The sequence below is a fragment of the Pelobates fuscus genome, chromosome 5, assembly GCF_036172605.1.
Source record: "Pelobates fuscus isolate aPelFus1 chromosome 5, aPelFus1.pri, whole genome shotgun sequence".
NCBI lineage: Eukaryota > Metazoa > Chordata > Amphibia > Anura > Pelobatidae > Pelobates > Pelobates fuscus.
The window spans coordinates 171,361,268-171,380,991 of NC_086321.1; the positions used below are offsets into that span (position 1 = coordinate 171,361,268).

General features: G+C 41.1%; 1 protein-coding gene across 2 annotated transcripts in view; it reads right to left on the reverse strand.

Annotated features, from left to right (window-relative positions):
- USP30 (ubiquitin specific peptidase 30) overlaps window positions 1–16,078 on the reverse strand; it is a 46,796-nt gene extending 30,718 nt beyond the window's left edge. Inside the window, exons 1-7 of one of the 2 annotated variants that reach the window (XM_063454682.1) lie at window positions 15,908–16,078; window positions 15,113–15,222; window positions 12,388–12,567; window positions 7,496–7,599; window positions 5,268–5,366; window positions 2,102–2,147; window positions 1,793–1,887 (exon numbers count right to left, since the gene is read on the reverse strand). In XM_063454682.1, coding sequence (XP_063310752.1) covers window positions 1,793–1,887; window positions 2,102–2,147; window positions 5,268–5,366; window positions 7,496–7,599; window positions 12,388–12,567; window positions 15,113–15,215 — 627 coding nt within the window. In that variant the 5' untranslated portion in view covers window positions 15,216–15,222; window positions 15,908–16,078. The remainder of the gene's footprint in view (window positions 1–1,792; window positions 1,888–2,101; window positions 2,148–5,267; window positions 5,367–7,495; window positions 7,600–12,387; window positions 12,568–15,112; window positions 15,223–15,907) is intronic. The other variant, XM_063454681.1, reaches the window with a different exon arrangement.
- Between the last annotated feature and the right edge of the window lie 3,646 nt (window positions 16,079–19,724).

Here is a 19,724-nt window from a genome sequence, read left to right on the forward strand (position 1 = left end):
CGCACGGGCAATCCGATGATAGACGCTACGCTCCGGGTGTGGTGCAGCATACGCTTCACCAGGCGACTGACGACCTCACCTAATCCACTTACCCCATCACGCATAACCCGGACCTAGAGGGAGGATTACACCCCACCGCCCTGAAGAACTTTAACGCCACAGACTGGGAATATATACCCAAGTGGTGCACCGCACACACACACTTAAACCAATAGCAGACCTACTCGCACAATGCAGACCGACTCTGCTAGATGAATTCCACTACCACCAGATCAGGAACTATTACGCGACTATCAAAGGTAAAGGACACCTACACAGACCGCTGGCATACCTGGAACACACATGCGCAGCCAGACAACCCCTCCCGCACGGGGTATCGATACTATACGCCGCCCTGCTAGCCAACGAGGACATACCCCCATTGGGATTCACGACAAAATGGGAACAGGACACGGAGACCACACTCACTGACCGGGATAAAATCTTCCTTCTAACACACAGGGGAGCCATTTCCTCAAAATATCAGGAGACTAATTATAAGCTAGTAACGCATTGGTATAGGACCCCTGACATCCCTAACTCTCCCCATGACCAGTTAAATACACGGTCCCAGAACCTTGCCATAACACCGTCATCCGCCCTTCCGAACCGAATACTACAGACGCCACACCACAGTGACCACTAGAGAACATATCCCTGTAAGCAAACGATCGAGACACCGGCAGCCCCCACAAAACATAGTAACAAACCCGGGATTGCAGGGCTCACAAGGCCACACCAACCCATGAGACACTGGTTCTAGCCCTGACAACCACATGACAACTCCCACAAGAAATTACCTGATAGGTACATAGACTAGGATCAAGAAGTCGACAACCGGCCAATACTACCAAACCCTGGGGGAGACAACTCAACTGAACAACACTTACACCAACAGCCGACACGGCGATCACCGCACAACGGTAGGACGTCAGATCACATACACGCACAGACAGAACGTACTTACCTATGCCGGTAGAAAAATACACACAGGGACACCGACTGCCCCGAGGGGATAAGACGTTTAACCCGGAGAGTCATAGCTAGACCACGCAGCCAATTACAGGTGCGAGGCAATGCCACTAGCGAACCGACAACTATTAAGCAAAGCACACCGACCATTAGCACCGATGGAAGTAAAAAACATTGACGAGAACGCCCAAGAGATACTTGAGGCGGAAGAAGCCCAGGTCAGGTCTACTGGTATCTAGCCATTAAAACACCACCACATAACCAGTACACAGGATTAATCTATCCCACGGACCTACAAGCCCTCCACCGGGTACGTTCCAGGCCAAACTCCCCCACGCGGTAACCATACTAAGACTAGAGTTCCCCATACACAAAAGGAGAGGAGGAGGGGGGAAAAATGGAAAAGGGAAATAAGGAAGAGGAGGGAAAAAAAGGATACCCTTGGAAAAGTTGATCCATAAACACAAGACACCAAAATCTCGACACAACACCGGGCGACCTGAAAGCTATCTTTCAGCCCCACCTAACACCGCAAAGTCTAATTGCTTGTCTATAGTCGTTGATTATTATGTTGGAATTACGTTTACCAATATTGTTATTGAAGACCGGACGGTGAATGTGTGGTAACCGTCACCTATGTAATATTGATGCAATAACCTCTATTGATATTGTTGTTCCGAATAACTATTCACTACCATAGATGTAAAACATACAATGAAAAATAAAGATTGTCAAAAAGAATAATAATTTCTCCATCACAATGTACAGGATTCTGGCTTACCTGGTGCTGGCAGTGCTTGCAGATCATGGTACTCGTGAGTCTTCCATGAAAGGGATGCTGAGATTTCCAGTGATTTGGAATGGGACGAAGAATTCCTTAACAAGAGACATGTGCATAATAAGAGTATTCATAGTTTAAATATTTAATCTTTTGTAGATGTACAAAATTTTACATCCCATTCCAGATAGTATTTTCTCTTTTGTGAATCTAGATGTACTGTGTGAGAGCACATGCAACTTTATAAAAAATATTTTACATTTACCAGGAAATGAAATGAGCATAAAAGAGGCAACAAGTAAAATTATCTACCTTGTGTTCGGCAATGGATCTGTCCTTCAGAATTCTGTGGAAGTACCTTTAAAAAGAAAGTGCACCAAACAGTATGGAACATAAAGATTTACAATAACAGGCAGCAATATGGTTAATAAATCAAACACTTATAGATAAATATTTAGACTATGTCAAGCATGCTGGTAATACAGTTATGCGAAAAAATAGGACACCTAAAGATGCAACAAAGAAGGACAATCATTGCATGGAATACTTAAAGATGTTTCCCCAAGACGTGAATTCAGCATAGACATTCCTCAGGTGAACATCAGGGTAAATCACTGGACTGAGTTTGTGGATATGTTATCATAGAAACATAGAATGTGACGGCAGATAAGAACCATTCAGCCCATCTAATCTGCCCAATTTTCAAAATACTTTCATTAGTCCCTGGCCTTATCTTATAGTTAGGATAGCCTTATGCTTATCCCACACATGCTTAAACTCATTCACTGTGTTAACCTCTACCATTTCCGCTGGAAGGCTGATGTTATTTTTAAACCTTTGCCCCTATAACTTAAGACTATGTCTTGTGGTAGTTTTTCTTCTTTTAAATATAGTCTCCTCCTTTACTGTGTTGATTCCCTTTATGTATTTAAATGTTTCCATCATATCCCCCGTCTCGTCTTTCCTCCAAGCTATACATGTTAAGATCCTTTACCCTTTCCTTGTAAGTTTTATCCTGCAATCCATGGACCAGTTTAGTAGCCCTTCTCTGAACTCTCTCTAAAGTATTAATATCCTTCTGGAGATACCGTCTCCAGTGCTGCGTACAATACTCCAGGTGAGGTCTCACCAGTGTTCTGTACAATGGCATGAGCACTTCCCTCATTCTACAGCTAATATCTCGCCATATACAATCAAGCATTCTACTAGCATGTCCTGCTGCTCTATTACATTGTCTGCCTACTTTTAAGTCATCTGAAATTATTACCCCTAAATCCCTTTCCTCAGATGTTGAGGTTAGGATTCTATCAAATATTCTGTACTCTGCCCTTGGGTTTTACGTCCAAGATGCATTATCTTGCACTTATCCACATTAAATGTCAGTTGCCACAACTGAGACCATTTTTCTAGTTTACCTAAATCATTAGCCATTTGGCTTATCCCTCCTGGAACATCAACCCTGTTACATATCTTAGTATCATCAGCAAAAAGACATACCTTACCATCAAGACCTTCTGCAATATCACTAATAAAAATCTTAAAGATAATGGGTCCAAGTACAGATCCCTGAAGTACCCCACTGGTGCCCATACTTCGACTATACTACATTGACTACAACCCTCTGTTGACGGTCACTCAGCCACTGCCTCACCCATTCAACAATATTGTAATCCAAACTTAAAGATTGCAGTTTATTGATAAGCCTTCTATGTGCAACAGTGTCAAAAGCCTTACTGAAATCTAGGTAAGCAATGTCTACTGTACCACCCTGATCTTTTTTTATAGTTACCCAATCAAAAAAAAATCAATGAGATTAGTTTGGCATGATCTCCTTGAAGTAAACCCATGTTGTCTCTGATCTTGAAATCCCTGTGATTTTAGATGTTCAACAATCCTATCCTTTAACATGGTTTTCATTACTTTCCCAAATACGGAAGTAAGACTTACTGGCCTATAGTTGCCCGACTCCTCCCTATTACCTTTCTTGTGAATGGGCACAACATTCGCTAACTTCCAATCTTCTGGGACTACTCCTGTTAACAATGATTGGTTAAATAAATCTGTTAATGGTTTTGGTAGTACATCACTAAGCTCTTTTAATAACTTGGGTGTATTCCATCAGGCCCCATCAACTTATTTGTCTTTACTTTTGACAGTTGGGATAGAACCTCTTCCTCTGTAAACTCACATGTAACAAATTACTCATTTGTCCATTTTCCTAACTAAGGCCCATTTCCTTCACTCTCGTCTCCAAATACTGAACAAAAATGGTAAAGCAACTCTCTCATTGCATTGTCCAATGCACACACATACATACTAAAGAAACAACAAATGTGTGTGGGGCATTTCAGTGGAAAGCTTACATTTTTGGTGCCTGTGCTGCAGGTAAAATCCTTGTTCCGATGGATTCCCAAATATATAAAAGAAATGAAACCTCAGCACTCGGCAAGGAAGGCATTGATGGTTTATTCAGTTACCCAAAAAGGCAGGCAACATTTCAACACAATAAGTGTTTTTATAAAAGCTTGAGGGGGCTTAGCAACTGGGTGACTTTCCAAGCTTCAATCAAAGTACCTGTCAATTCTGTCTGTCGCCTGTCTGAATAGTAGGTTTGTGTAAAAGAAATAAAACCTCAGCACTCAGCAAGGAATGTATATCCAAAAAGGCAGGTAACATTTCACACAAAGGTAAAAATTTACAGATGAACAGATATGTAGGAAATAGTGAGATGAAAGGTTGTGCCCAATAAACAGGAAAATGCCTGCTGTCTCCCTGTATAAGTCACTGGTCCAGTAAGTAGAGAGGCCCTGCGGGATGCTGCTGTGTTGCCGCACTCCTGCCTTCCGTTTCTCCCAAGGGTTTATTTAGGTCTGCCAAAGATGATGTGATGTCACAATGTTACATAAAACATATGGAAGGGGGTTTATATTAAAGTGATGGGCATCATCTACTCACAAGGAGTGAAAGTTTGAATGAACAACAGTGTCCTCTACAGTATGGGCCTCATTGTTAGGGAGAGCAGACAATCTTGAAAAATTCTAACAAAATGGGTCTCCAGCAAGGTGAAGTGATGCCACCGTGAGTTGACCATGGTATTAAACCTCCTACAAAGGGCTGAGCAGACTGGAAGCTGGGCAGACAGGAAACTGGTTCCTTGGTAAGATTAAGTGATTGTACAATGTGGTGGATGGACCAATACAGCTTTCCAACGTGAAATTGATATGCTTTGTAATTCAAATAATATCTGATCTTCCCAAACATTTAAACCATTTAATGTATTTCTACAATTTTTTATGTAAAAAGCCATATTCATAAAAATGATCTTTTAAAATAGACACAGTCATAAACCAACATATTTATCTGTGTGTGTCTGTGTATTTTTGACACTTCAGCTGTTTCAAAGTTATTTGTTGTTTTGAGGTTGTTTCTTCTTTATAAATGAATATTGGTGAGAAAACACAAACACACTTACGCTTACCTCAAGAAATTGGACATCAAACAGATTAACTACTTGAGGTTCACGGTCTCTCTCATCTTCTAGAGATGATGTTAGCACATGGAACAGTTCATGAGCATCCTGCATAGGTACAAATAAGAGGTTCAGAAAGCTCTGTTGATTTGTCTTTTCCAAGAGCAGGAAGCTAGACCTCAAATATTTCTGTGATGGGACTGTAAGTCCTAGCATGGCCTTGCTTTGTTCTATAGAGATATCCAACTTCTATGGCAGGAAAAGACTGGATGTGGCATCTGCACCTGGGGTTTCAAGGTATGTTGTAAAACCGTACTAAATTACCATGGGAACAATGTATTCACCCTCAAGTATTTCATTAACGGGATTTTGCAGTTCCCAAATGCAGATCACAAATCTCTGCTAATTTCATAAACAACTATACTGTTTTTATCCCCAAATGTTAGACAGCACAACACTTGCCAAAAAATAAATAAAAACCAAAAACTATATTTTACTTCCCATAAATTTAATTTTTCATAGTTCAAGATGAATTCATTACAAATGAGTGGTTGCCCTTTTAAAAAACAAAATGCAGTCCCAATCCATCCTAGCCTTACAAAGGCTAACAAGAATGTTACATTTAATTTTTTGATCCATAGAAGAAGAGGGAGATAAATTATGATTACTGCTTGGATTATGGAAAATTACATTTACTGTAAGTAAAATTTAGTTGTTCCACACAGGCACGCAAGAGTCATCATAAATGGGATATAACAAGCCACGACACAGGAAGACAACTTCATATAGTGAATACACTTGTACACAGACAAAAAATGTGTTTCGTCCAAATCGATTCATCAGAAAATAAAAAAATGTTTTTGGCAAAAATGAATTGCATCTATTATTTGGTTGTGAATTTTGTTTGCATAATTTTACTTCAAATGAAATTCGGAAAGTCTCCTACTTTTAACCTGTGTCTCATTTCCAGGGAGCAAAACACCCAGCCACTATCTTCCCCCAATCCACTGACGGGTTGAATTAACAAATAAAAGCCTATGTGTTTTATTTATTTCATCACAATATTAGTATAAGGGAGGTTTGAAAGCTCAATCATGCCTCATCAGTCCAGTGGCTGCTCATGATCATAAAAGACTAGAGAGTTATTGCTGCCAGGTCATAGATTATATTGGTCTTTACGGCAGCACCACTATTGAGAAATGCATATTTTGGAAGTTCCTGCAATCCCCTTTTTTCCATGCACACTACAGAATAATAGAGTAATGGAAAACTGTAATAAATAAATAAAAAAAATTTTTTAAAAGACTACTTAAATATGATTGGTGTACCATTGTAGTGGCAACAGCCTTTTTCATACAAAAATAGAAAGAAAATGAAAGTGATTAAAGCATCCGTTCCCAGCTGATTACTCTGATCACAATCTGATTGAGGACATGCAGGTATACCATTCAGCAGTCTGTAGCCTTAGAATCACCACATCTAAGTGCAATCGCTCAGCCGCGGTGTACTCGATGGATAAAGGGCTGTATGCAGAGCCGACATTCAGCACTGCGTGCAGCTCATTGGTCAGTCTGTGACCACTAAAAAAAATGGCCACAGCTGACAGAGGGTATCCATGGATACCTGGGTCTCCTGGTGTGAGGAGGGATTTAACCCTGCTGACATTGCATTGCTGTCTGTGGGAATTTATATTCCCACTTAAAGAGCTGTATAGACACGTTATAACTTCAGTAAAGTGTTAAACTGAAGTGGGGGAAAAAGCAGAAAAAAAAAACTGGGGAGTTTATGGTGAATGATAGGAGGGGAGTGGGGACTGCATTCGTTGTTTAACCTTTTTAATACTATTTGTCCTGTGAGACAGGAAAGGGCAAATACCCATTTGTTATGACTGCCACTTGGACATTTGTAAAAGTATACTTCAGATAATATATATTTTCTCTACATTTGCTAGTATACCTTTAAGATGATTAACACACACACACACACACACACACACACACACACACACACACACACACACCTAAATGGTCTATTTAAAGACAAAAACATAGTAAGCTGCGTAGAACACAACCTTGTGAATGTGGTAATAACTCATTTGTACCACTAACAGAGACATAGATATGTATTGGGGGTTTCCTGTGTAAAAGCAATTGCATCTAAATGATTTGTTGATAGGATCACAGACCGGATTTCGAACTGCTGTGTGGAAAGGAATGCAGAAAAGGTACATTACTAACCTGTTCTTCAAAAGAAGAGATCTGCCACCTATACATTCGTAAGACTTCCAAGAGGGAGCTAGCATCCAATGTATCATCATCTGCAGACTCCTGACTAGACAGTGCTAAAGAAGGAAGACAGTTAAAATCAGACACATAAATGGAATCTTACAGTGTCAAACATTCAAATATTTCATGGTTTACATCCAGCTATCAAATAAATAATTAAAATAAAGAAAAAGAATAATAATATGCTACATGCAGTTCCATCCAAATGTGCATGTGTACAAATATCCTCATCAGTACTGCATTATACAAACAGACTTTTATTTGTGCAAATCAAAGGGAAAAACACACAAATTTATTGTGCTTAAAAAGTTCCACTATTAATATTAAAAAAGCAAGTACGTCAACAAATTGAAATACATTCCGAATTAAAATCCTCTTCTATAGGGGGGCAGAGCCGAGCGCCAGACGGGAACGGTCGCATCACCTCTGAGCTCCGGACAAACGGCGGCAAAAAGGCCCTAAAACGAAGCCCTGCGGCAATTGCAGAGGCATTCTATCAACCCCCGGGGAAACCCCAATAAACGAGCAACAGGCGGATGCCTTTTTTGTATCCACAAACGGGCAGAAAGACCCGACGGAAAACCGGGGCTTACACAGCCTACCAAGCCACGAGGCTAGCGCACGAACTTACAGCCCTGAGGGTGCACCAGGACGCCTATCTGCAGACTGAGACAGCTGTGCCTGACGACCACAGCATGGGTAGAAAATCCCAGATACCCACACAGACCACAAGCAGGACCACACAAGACATAGGCGACCTGCTGCAAAGACCAATGGCGCCCAAGATGGCGGCCTCACCAGATCGCACAACTACCTCCCAAGATGAAGGAGAGCAATCTGGAGCTGAACATGAACAATCAGCCGCTCATCCAATAAGGGATCCACAAACTAACAGAATTAACCTCACACCGGCTACTAAGCAAGACATAGCCGACCTGTTAAAAGAAATGAGACAAATGCACGCAGCAGATATGGACTTGCTAAGGACCGAAATGCAAGCAGTAATTACACGCACCCAAGCCACTGAAGAGGATATCCTCGACCTGAAACAAGAGGTAAAGGGGCTAAAAGAACAAGTAATATTCATGCAGACATCCCAGTCCAGCCTTACTACGAGAATGTACCTAGCAGAGGACCGCAACAGGCGCACTAATTTAAAACTAAGAGGGATACCGGGGGGGCGGAGCCTAACACCGTACCGGAGCAGTCGCCATTACTCAGAGCTCCGATAAAAATTGTCTAAAATCCGCTGACATCGGGGCCACACAACGAACCCGGTGATCTCAAAAAGCAACGCAGCACTCAGACCACCCCTCCAATAAGGCTGATGCCGTTCTTTTCAACACCCGGCACGAAAACTCGTAAACGAGGCGGTAAGGCCTACCGCGCGGGCGGACAATACGGAGAGCGAGAGGAGAGGGACTGGCCGTGGCAAATTTCTGCCTTTGGAGACCTGCAGTCATACCAGCTTAGGGCAGGTGAGATGGGACGGAAAACCCCAAAACCGACCCCGGCCGCCATGAAACCGCGGCTGGACATCAGCCAAATGCTGCAAACACCCAGGGTATCGCAAGCACCCACCCCCTGTGGGGCCTCACCAGTGCCCTCGGAAGAAGAACTCACATATAACAGCCCCTCACCTGACTCCCGTGGTCCAGAACCTTCACTGGCACCAAAGGACTGTACCCCTGCCACGAAAGGGGATATTCAAAGCATGCTGGCAGGCCTCCAACACAACCTTAAACTAATGTGGGAAGCGGATCTGGCAGCGCTCAATACAAAAGTCCAAGCAGTGACCGCACGCACTCAAGCCACCGAAGGGGACATAACAGACTTGAAACACAGCATCCACACAATGGGCGACAAGATCCAGCAAATACAAACTGCCCAGGAAAATCTCTCTAACCACGTCCACCTACTGGACGACAGGAGCCGGCGAAAAAATATAAAGATCAGAGGGGTACTAGAATCTGTGCCACTGGAGGAACTGCCCCACTATGTTAGACGCCTAGTGACAGAGATACTGCCGACAAAACAGGCTAAATCTTTTCAATTTGATGGGGTGTACAGAATCTCCAAGTCGCCGCAGGCACCCAACACAGCACCACGAGACATTATACTCAGATGTCAAACAATGTCAGATAAACTAGGGCTATTGGCTGCACTTCGGGGGAAGACCCCATTGGAGTTTGAATCATGTCGTCTTTCATTCTTCCAAGACCTAAGCAGAGCCACGCTCCTCTGGCGCAGGGACATGCAAACGGTTACCAAACCACTACATACAGCTGGAATTACCTACAAATGGGCAACCCCCAGAACTTTGTGGGTGACTGCAAATGGAGAACAACACAAAGCCACGAACCCCCAGGATGGCCAAAGTATACTGGACTTTTTAGGACTCTCACGCCAGAGTAGCGCAACGGCTACACAACCTCACCCTCAACCGGCGAAAGCTGACAAAGCTCCAATCTTCCGGCCCAGAGAGGCGAAAACTCCAAAGACATGAACTGAGACCCTTCATCGGCTCCCTTTACTTGATCCAGTGGTCCGGTACCAACCGTACGGACCTGTCTTACCTCTCGATTATGTTTATTACGTTTATTATCAGTTTATATTAAGTTTGGTTATGATTTAGAAAATGCAAACACACTGATCCCGGGGGCGGAGATGGGACCCTCACGGGGATGCTCTTAACTGCTCTGGTAACGACCCCCCCTCACCCCTAGGATATGGGGACATGCACACAGAGAGCCGCCAACATTTAATCCACACCAGACTGCAACTAGCGCCATGGCGCTATACAGCAGCACACACCAACCTAGGCTCTACACTACTACATAGGATTGAAATAGATGTGCCTGTTTAATGGCAAAAAATAGCGCTAACACTTGGCCACAATATATTATGAGGGTACGTATCGCCCTCAAGGCCATCACTCGTTATGACATCCCAGAATGTAATGTTATGTTCTCTGTTATGATATATCTTTTGGTTCCATGACATGTCACACAAATGGAGAAGTTCTCTCACCCTAACTAGCCTTGCTTCCCAGCAGCACACATACTCACTCTAATCCGCTGTGAAACCAATAGCACTAGACTAACTCACTGTGACGCGGCCTCTCGTGTAAACGCGCACAGGCTCCCGATACACTACATGGAAAAGTACCAGGCTTAGAGTTGAATCAAATGTTATGCTGTATTTTGAACCATCATATAACAAAATGTGCCACTCTTTGCACTCAAACGTGCAACTAGCTATCTCCAGACAGACAACCCTTGGGTTCTTTACCCCCCCATACTACTAAACTCCTGGCACTGGAAGAGAAAAAAGACACACCCCTCAATTTACCCCAAAGTTGCCTCAGTTTGACACCAACTGACCCATAAAAGCAATTAAAATGTGCAGAACTAGCTGACACCACAGATTAGAACTGACTGACTGATATCTGCCTAACTATGTTGTGATGTTATGAAACACTCGAACACCCGGAAGGCTGTTGTGGCCATAAGGGCAGTATTGTAACTAACCTTGCACGCAAAAATAAAAAATTGAAAATAAAAATAAAAATCCTCTTCTATTGGATGTTTTAGAATAGGTTCAGGGGAGAGTAAACAACAAGAAATGACTTAAAAAAAAGTGCTATATATGCAACATGTGTGCCTTCAACTAATTCTCTATTACAATGGATCAAACTTTAGAATTAAGGATCTACAAACAGCTGATTAGGATCTGAGCTAACTCGGGTGCACTGCAGAAGTTTAAATGGAAAATGCTACTCTGTGATTATTTAATCTGTTTGAATAATGAAATACCATAGAATTCTATTGCAAAACATGTTTCTTTCTTTCCAGGTATGGTGTTTAATATTCAGGTAAGATGTGTATTTACTCTTGTGCTTGTGAATCTGAGTTTTGTTCATAGTAAACAAAGGGATTATTCACTAAGGTGAGCATTGTTGGGAATTAAAAGTAAATTTCACATTTAGGCCAAAATGGCTGAATTAGACGAATAATTAGATTTTTTTTTTTTACATTTTTCATTATCCACATGGTACAGGCTTTAATCACGTATATGGTTCCACAAATATCTTACTGTTGGTTAGAACAAATACATGACTCCAATTCTATTATAGCGGATTATGTACATAATATTAAACATCATGTGTGGTATGCAGGCTAGGGAATAGAGCCTTAGTTGTGAAACTTCAGTCAGACAGTGTGTACGTTTCTTCCCTGGTTTAAATATAAAAAATAAAAAAATAAAAAAATAGCCCCTAATGGGGGTGCCGTTTTCCGCATCTGCTATATGAACGGCAGTTCGATCGTTCTGTATGCAGTGGGATAAACTAGCATCCCGATGAAGTGCTGTAGTAATTGGTGAGAATGAAGATTGCATCATATAGGGTTTCCTGCCTAATGTGAGAGTGGTTGTTTTCCCACTCCCTGCTTCCCACACAGTGTGCTATGTCCCAGCATACCATGTTTCCAGCAGTAGCTGAGGCTTACATTTGAAATTATCTTTGAATTCCCAACAATTTTCACTATGGTGAATAACCCTGTAAGGTGCACATTTTCCATTAACTGAAACATTATTTGGAGTGGCAGGATTTGATCAATAGCCCCCCCGTAACAGGAGTTATGTGGCTATGGATTTACTCGTTTCTCTTTCAACATATCAGAGTTTACCAAAACCACTGTCCTGTTCACAGGGATCAAGTTCAGAAACTGCACCACTGCCTCAGTGAAAGGAGCCCTCTGTCACAAAGCTTTCAGGTTTTGTTTACAAACAAACAAAATAACCATATAATGATACAATCTGCAAGTAATACATCACTCTTTTACCTTTCAGCAGTTGCAGCAATGTAACAGAGAGGTAGCGATGCTCTATTCGACCCATTTCTGTCCGGTATTTTGATGTAAATTCCTCCAGCCACTTAATAAATGACGGACAGGCCGACAAACCTTGGAGCAGAGAATTCATAAAACAGGTGTTTCCCAAATTTAGCAAGCCTGGTACTAGCCCTAAATGAATAAAATGGGATTAAATTAACAGACAAGCAAACAATGGTTTTAAATATTGCATTGTTACGACACAAGCATCACTACTCATGTGCATTCATCAGCTCTGGGAAATCATTTCATAATAGTTGGCAGTGTAGACATGACAAGCACCATGTTAGCTAAATTTATTATAGATTGCTTGTGATTTTGTCTGTCTCGCAACAACTTCCAAGTAATGCCGTAAATGTATCCTATGCATATAAGCATGCACGGCATGACTTTCCAATCTTCTGCCACAGAGAACATGTGCCAAATACTAGTTAATGGTGTCCCCTACAGCAGTATATGGAGCAATGGTTACAGGTTAAAAAAAAAATCACATTATAATGCTAAATCTTGCAGCTACCTACTCATTAGTATGCTTTAACATGCACAACATAAAAATCAAACATTTTTTTTAAGGCCTGAAACTAGTATTATAAAACATTTAAATAGTTAATGTGATCAAAATTGGCTAACGTTTTTTTGTCAAGATATTTATATTATCTATTATATTGTTCATGGTAATACAGTAATGTGTGTGTGTGGTTAATGTAATAATATATTGTTTGTGCAAATTTATATATATATATATATTTATTTATTTTTTCCAAATTGAAGCTGCCTATTTGTGTGTAGATCACTGGGACTCCCTCCCATTTCAGAATGTGAAGGCTTAAAGGGAAACTATAGTATTAGGAAATCAATATAATTCCCCTCTAAGTCAAGTCTACCCACGTGGTGCAAAAGGGTTTAATAAAACCCTTCTGTCACTTACCTGAGTCCATCACCAATGTCCCTTGGGCTCCGCTTCTCCCACATTAGTACTTCCCCCATAGGAAAGCATTATACAATGCTTATTGTTTACGGTGACACTGGATGTCCTCATGCATAGCATTAGAATGTCCAACGTCAATTAGACAACTAAAAGTTGCCTAATGACACATACAGTAAGTCCCTCTTGTGGCTATCTGGTAGAAACTGCAATAAATACCTTTGTAGGGTTAAAGGACCTGGGAATATGCACCCAGACCACTTCAATGAGCTGAAGTGGTCTGGGTGCCTATATTGTCCCTCTAAAAATCAATTAAACTTGCTTGTAATGCAGTGTTAGGAGAGTCTCCATGCTGCAGCTCCAATCTGCTTACAGTGAACTCATAATTTCTGATTAGCTGTCTGGAATTAGATGCTTCTCCGTGGAGAAGCATTGACACACACACAAGCTTCTCCATGAAACAAAATGAAACTACAGTTCAAAGTGAGTGAGACAGGAAAACTACCTGGATGGGATTTATAAAAGTGCAGATTGTTCTGGAAATTAGTACTTTGATCAAATAAAGCTGAAGAACTTTATGGGAATGTGGTTTCTCTGTAACTAGTGCTACTCTTTTCCCACTCTAAATACAATTACATTCAACAACTAAGAATAAATGAACATAAACAAGTAACAATTTAAACTGAATGTGTGACTACTCAGCTGTTTTATATGCTATTAACATGCCACCAAATTACAATAGAATTTAGTTAGTTCTTGTGATACAATTCCCCTGACAAAAAAAAAAAAAAAAGGGATATTGTAGCCATAACTAAATTGAACCCATTAATCTAAGCCTTCTTACATAACTCACAGGTCTTCTCTTTCCTTACAGCAACAGTCTCTAGTAACCAAGTTTCACACTGTATGCAAGTACAAAAACAGTAGAGAAAAATTGTACTCTATAGAAATCCATATCAAACAACACCACTAGGTAGTGTAACTTCTGTTAAAGAAATACAACAAACACCATACCAGCTACAGAGTGCTGAAGTGGTTATGGTGTCAGCAGTACCCTGCACAGCTGTGGAGCCCGTACAGAATACCTTGGACTCCAACAGACTCCAGTAACCCAAAATTGCTTCCAACTCCACAACCCTGGTGCCCTGACACCCCGCAGTGTAAAGAGTCAAACTGATTTCCATTTACTCCTTACCATTTACCTGGGGTCAACCTTGCCTCGAATATTGCGGACAGAAAGCTAGAAGCTTCCATTAGCTGTCCTGACCTGCATTGCAGCTTAGTGGAGTTTTTACTTAAATCTGTTTTTATTTTAGTAGGGAGATTTGCCTGTTCTGTTGGAATGTAGTAGAGTTATTTTCAAACTAATCCCTCTGCAGCAATAAGATTCTTTTGAACACAGCAGAGATCTGTTTAGCTTAGGGAGGGTTAAATTATGTTGGTAAATAATGGAGACATCAGAGGAATTTTATAAGCCAAATAAAAAAGGAGTTTGACAGATCAGATTCAGCATTTTGTAAATCAATCCTTACAGTTTTTATTTAAACCATACTAATGTATGCAAATGTCTCTGAAATACATTTTTTTTTTAATCAATTACATTAAATCTAAACTACACTATATCAAAAACAACCTGTATGTGAAGGTGACAATATCCAAGCAGGTGGATTGTTCAAAAAGGTATCCAGTGGCATCTTTGTCAGTGCTGACCTCAGTTTACAAAGCTTAAACAACCTGATCTGTTTTTCCCACCTTTTTTTCGTTTCTTTCTGTCTGTGATTGGACCCCACAGGACATATATCCCAGCTGCTAATGCTGCAGCAATGCCACCAATTATACCCCAGTTCTTCATCATTTTACACCTGTTAAAATAAAACAAAATGTTTCAAAATCACATTTTACCTAACAGGAAATAAGTATTTTTTTTTTTTTAATTCTGCAATGTTGCAATTTACTTTGAAAACTACCTAGACTGTAATAAGCACCCATTGTTTTCAAAATTGCTAAAACTCATGGGGACAAGGGGTGTGACCAAATTACGCAATACCTACACAGGACAATGTTGGTGTTACAAGTAATTAAAAAGTTAGTTTGGATTCCAGGAATATATGTGGGTCAGATATTTTTTGTAAAAAAAAAAAATACAACACGTAGAATCAGTACTTTCAAAAGTACAAAAAGAAGGAACATATTAAAATAAGTGTATTAACCAGTTATGGTAGACATTTTAACTCCTCAGCTCAGCTGGATGGACTACTGGTCCCATTAAGATTAAGCTAAACTGGCTGATGGGAATTATAGTCCGCAACAGCAGAAAGGCCAAAAGCCTGCTATTGCTGGCAGCCAGGAAACAAGCCCTGATAAAAGCTGAATGTGATAATAGCGGATAATGAGATTTCTTTATTCCCATGATTTGCCCCCCTGGCTGCCTATCCCAGCATTATGACTGGAGACAGGCTGACACCTGCACATGAGGCCTGTGTAACCTGCATGTTGTTTAAATGGCCTCCCTCTACCTCCCAATCCCCTCTACTCTCCTCTCCTCACCCGCAGCTAACCTGACACCGGGCCCCCTCCTGAAGAAAGCTCCCACACTCCTGTCTCCGCTTCTGGTAGCGCCGCTGAGCATCCCGCTCGGTACATAGAGCACCAAACGGAACCAATAGTTCGCGCTGCTGCGGCACCCGGACACCAAACCGGGAGCACCGGAAACAGACACACGTGCTCTCACATACAGAGGGCAGACACAGGGTGCTGGTGCTGTGTTGCCATGGAAAAAAAGGAATCGTTGTAGTATTTAGGCCTTGGTGTTTACTGGCTGATGGAAACCAGTATGTCAATTAGTAGCTTCAGTGATCTAAATCCATTCCGTCTATTCTCACTCTTATAGCCATATATATATAGTACATACTGAGGGTTATTTTATAAATCGTGCTTTGTGAAGAACGTTAAATAGAATTGTACCTGAGCTCGAATGACGCAATTAAAAATATACACTTACCACTTCAGCTCAATGATGTGTTTTAGGACCCCCCTCACCACCACCTTATTGTTTATTTAAAAATAATTTTTATTAAGGTTTAAACTATAATAAGGTAATAAACCATTTCAGAAATAGAGCAAAAAGTGAAAATAAATGCCCTTACTAGTACTTACTTAGTGTTCACTTAGTTAAAGGGACACTATAGTGCTAATGTTATAGTGTAATTTAGAAATAAACAAAGATGTTTAAATGTCTATCTGTTCCTGTCCAAATTAGAGAAAATTAGATTGCGTATACGCAGAAGTAATTCAGACTGACACACGGAGTTCAGGTTAAAATAACTTCGAGGAAATTTATTGGCAAGTGAAGCAAGAGCGGGCTCGCAAGCCCTTTTAAGGGGGATTTTGCATCATCATTGATTATCGAGATATCAGTAAATAAACATCATTAATTGGATTAATTGTTAAGTGTCTGTGTTAGTGTCCACCCATCAATATGATTAATTGGCTCAAAAACTAAGTGGTTAGCTAGGTGTCCACCCACCGAGAGGTGGTATTGTTCTGGACACGGGTGTGGACGGATGGCTCAAGCGCCATCTTTCCCAGCATGAGGTTTACTCGGTGGAAAGGGGGGCTTGGGCGTCATTTTACGTAGTTAGTGATGTCAGTCTTGTGATCAGGTGCAAGGTTCTCTTATGAATAGAACATTTCATTAGTACAGTGTTCTCATGACCTTCAGATTATACTATGTTGCAAATTACAGGAGATTCAGCAATTCCTGGGTTAGTCATGTCTTTATAGAAAATACAGTCTCTGTTCATTGTGTTAAATGTTGCTGGGAAATTCTGTCATGTAATGTAGTCTAAAATGGAGGATCTGTCAGGTAATGAGGACAAAATGGAGGGTCTGTCACAGTGTGAGGTTAAAATGGAGTTAGTACAATAATTCAATACAAGTTCAATAAAGATTTTTAATAATTCTACATCACTAAGAATACAAAATTGTATTCTTAGCAGAGTGCCCCACCCAATTGCACGGCCCCCTCTGTTCCGCAGCAAGGATTAAAAACACAATTGTCACTTACCTGAATCCAGGGCCTATGTCCTCAGTGCTTGGTCAGGCTCTGCTGAGGTCGGGACCTAAGGCGCATGCATAGCGAGTACCATGCTCGCATTAGGACCACCCCTTAGGAAAGCATTGTATCAGTGCTTTTCTATGTGATTTTAGCTGACGCTGGATGTCCTCATGCAGAGCGTGAGGCGGTCTAGCGTCAGGCAACCAAAAATTGCTTAATGACCTGTAAATGCCCTAGTGGCTGTCTGGTAGACAGCCACTAGTGGTGGAGGTAACCCAGCAAGGTAAATATTGTAGTTTATCCATAACTGCAATAATTACAAGTGCAATATTAAACGAACAGGGGCACTGCACTGAAATCACTTCAATGTGCTGAAGTGGTCTGGGTGCCTATAGTGTCCCTTTAACAACACATTATACTCAAAATGTCATTGTTGTAAAGGATTAAGGAGGGGGGAAGGAAAGAAAAGAGAGAGAAATTCTACTAAGCCTTATCCAAGATGACCATGCGTAGCATGGTAGGGTTTCCAACATTTGTGCTGTGAGTTACATGTCCATAACATTGGTCAGTATATTGTGCAATCCTGCCTGAGAAGGTTGTGTCAGCTAGTTCCAATGACTTACCAGTACTTTCCTGGCCGCTAGGACCACCACAGCTATTACTTTTCTTTTTCATTTCTCTGTAGCCCTTCAACTGGCCTAGAGAGAAAGAATGTCCATTGTATAGGTTTGTCTGAGGCTTGGGATAGCCATGTGGCCACTTGCGTCCAGTATGGTCTAGGCATGGGCAGTCCCACCATTGATGGTAGTATGTCCAAGCCTGGTCCCATCCCTTCAACACCTGTTTGATGTAGTGACTTGCATGTGATGTAAGCGTACTGGTTTAAGGTACAATCTAAAGAAGGTATCCCTGTTCTTTATGGGTGACACATATGGAGAGTTTAGTGTTAGCCTCCCAGATGTCTTGCCAATCCTCATGAGAAAGTTCCTTGCCAATACCTTAATGGCACCTCATCATTTATGAGATTGGTGCGTTTATGAGGGAGCCTGGGAGCTCCTTGTATATCAGAGAAATGCATCCTTTAGGGCAGTGCTCCATAATGGATGGACATGGCACACCAGTGTGCCGCAGCACTGTGCTAGGTGTGCCGCCAAGAGCCTCCATTGGGCAACCCATACACTTGAAATGGGCCCGCGCCCTTTACATACACACAGACTAGTAAGAAAAGATCTCCATCCCTGGGTCTTTGCAGAGTTGCGCATCATGAAGAGTGGCAGGAGGCTCTCAGACTTCACCACTGTTGCTGATCCAAGTTATGGTGTTTCAAGTGTTGCCATGGTTACCACAGCAATGCTCGATTCCACAGAGCCTTCACCTAGCAGAGCCTTTACCCAGCAGAGCCTTCACCCAGCAGATCCACAGAGCCTGGGGGGAAGGCTGAGAGCCTCTACAGCCTCACCAGACCACCAGGTAATAAAAAAAAGATATAATAAAATTAAAAACTTCATCTCTCTCAGCCCCCGCAAAACGTAGCCCCTAATCTACCCCACAAACTCTCTCACACTACACACATACAATTAGTGTGATATTTATTAATAGGCAAACTTACTGTGATATTTATTAATGGGCAAACGTTCTGTGATATTTTTTAATTGCCAAACTTACTGTGGTATATATTAATGGGCAAACATATTTATTTAAAAGAACTAAGATATATAAAAATATCCTCAAAAGTTAATTGAAATCAAAAATATTATTTAACTTACAAATTCAAATTTAAAGCATTTTTACACAAAACAGAAAAGAAAATAAATAAATAAAACAGAATTCTTCTTCTAGCCTTAAGTTTCCCTTTAAATTGTGAGTTAATTTTAAAACAGAAGAATCATGTTTAATGGGAAAACTGACTGTCATGTTCTGTGTATGCAATGTATTACTTTATTTTTTTTATACATATTTTAGTGTGTGCCACAGAATTCTGGGAAGGTTAAGGAGCACTGCTTTAGGAGACTGTCCCTGAAAACATAATTTTTCAAACCATGTGAGTCTCTACGTGGTGGCCTGTAATATTTCGAGCTGTTGAACAATACTTTTTAATTGTAAGTATCTGAAAAGATCGCGACAAGTAAGTGTGGCTTGTTCTTTGAGCTCTGAGTATGTTTTCATTCGACCTTCTGAGACCAGGTCGATTTCGAAACAAATGTATTTTAGTTTATAGACACTGTACTTTGAGTATTATTGCTGTGGAGCTATGTTATACACTCAGACACACAAACAGTATAGAGCTCCTAAAAGAGAGACATTAGG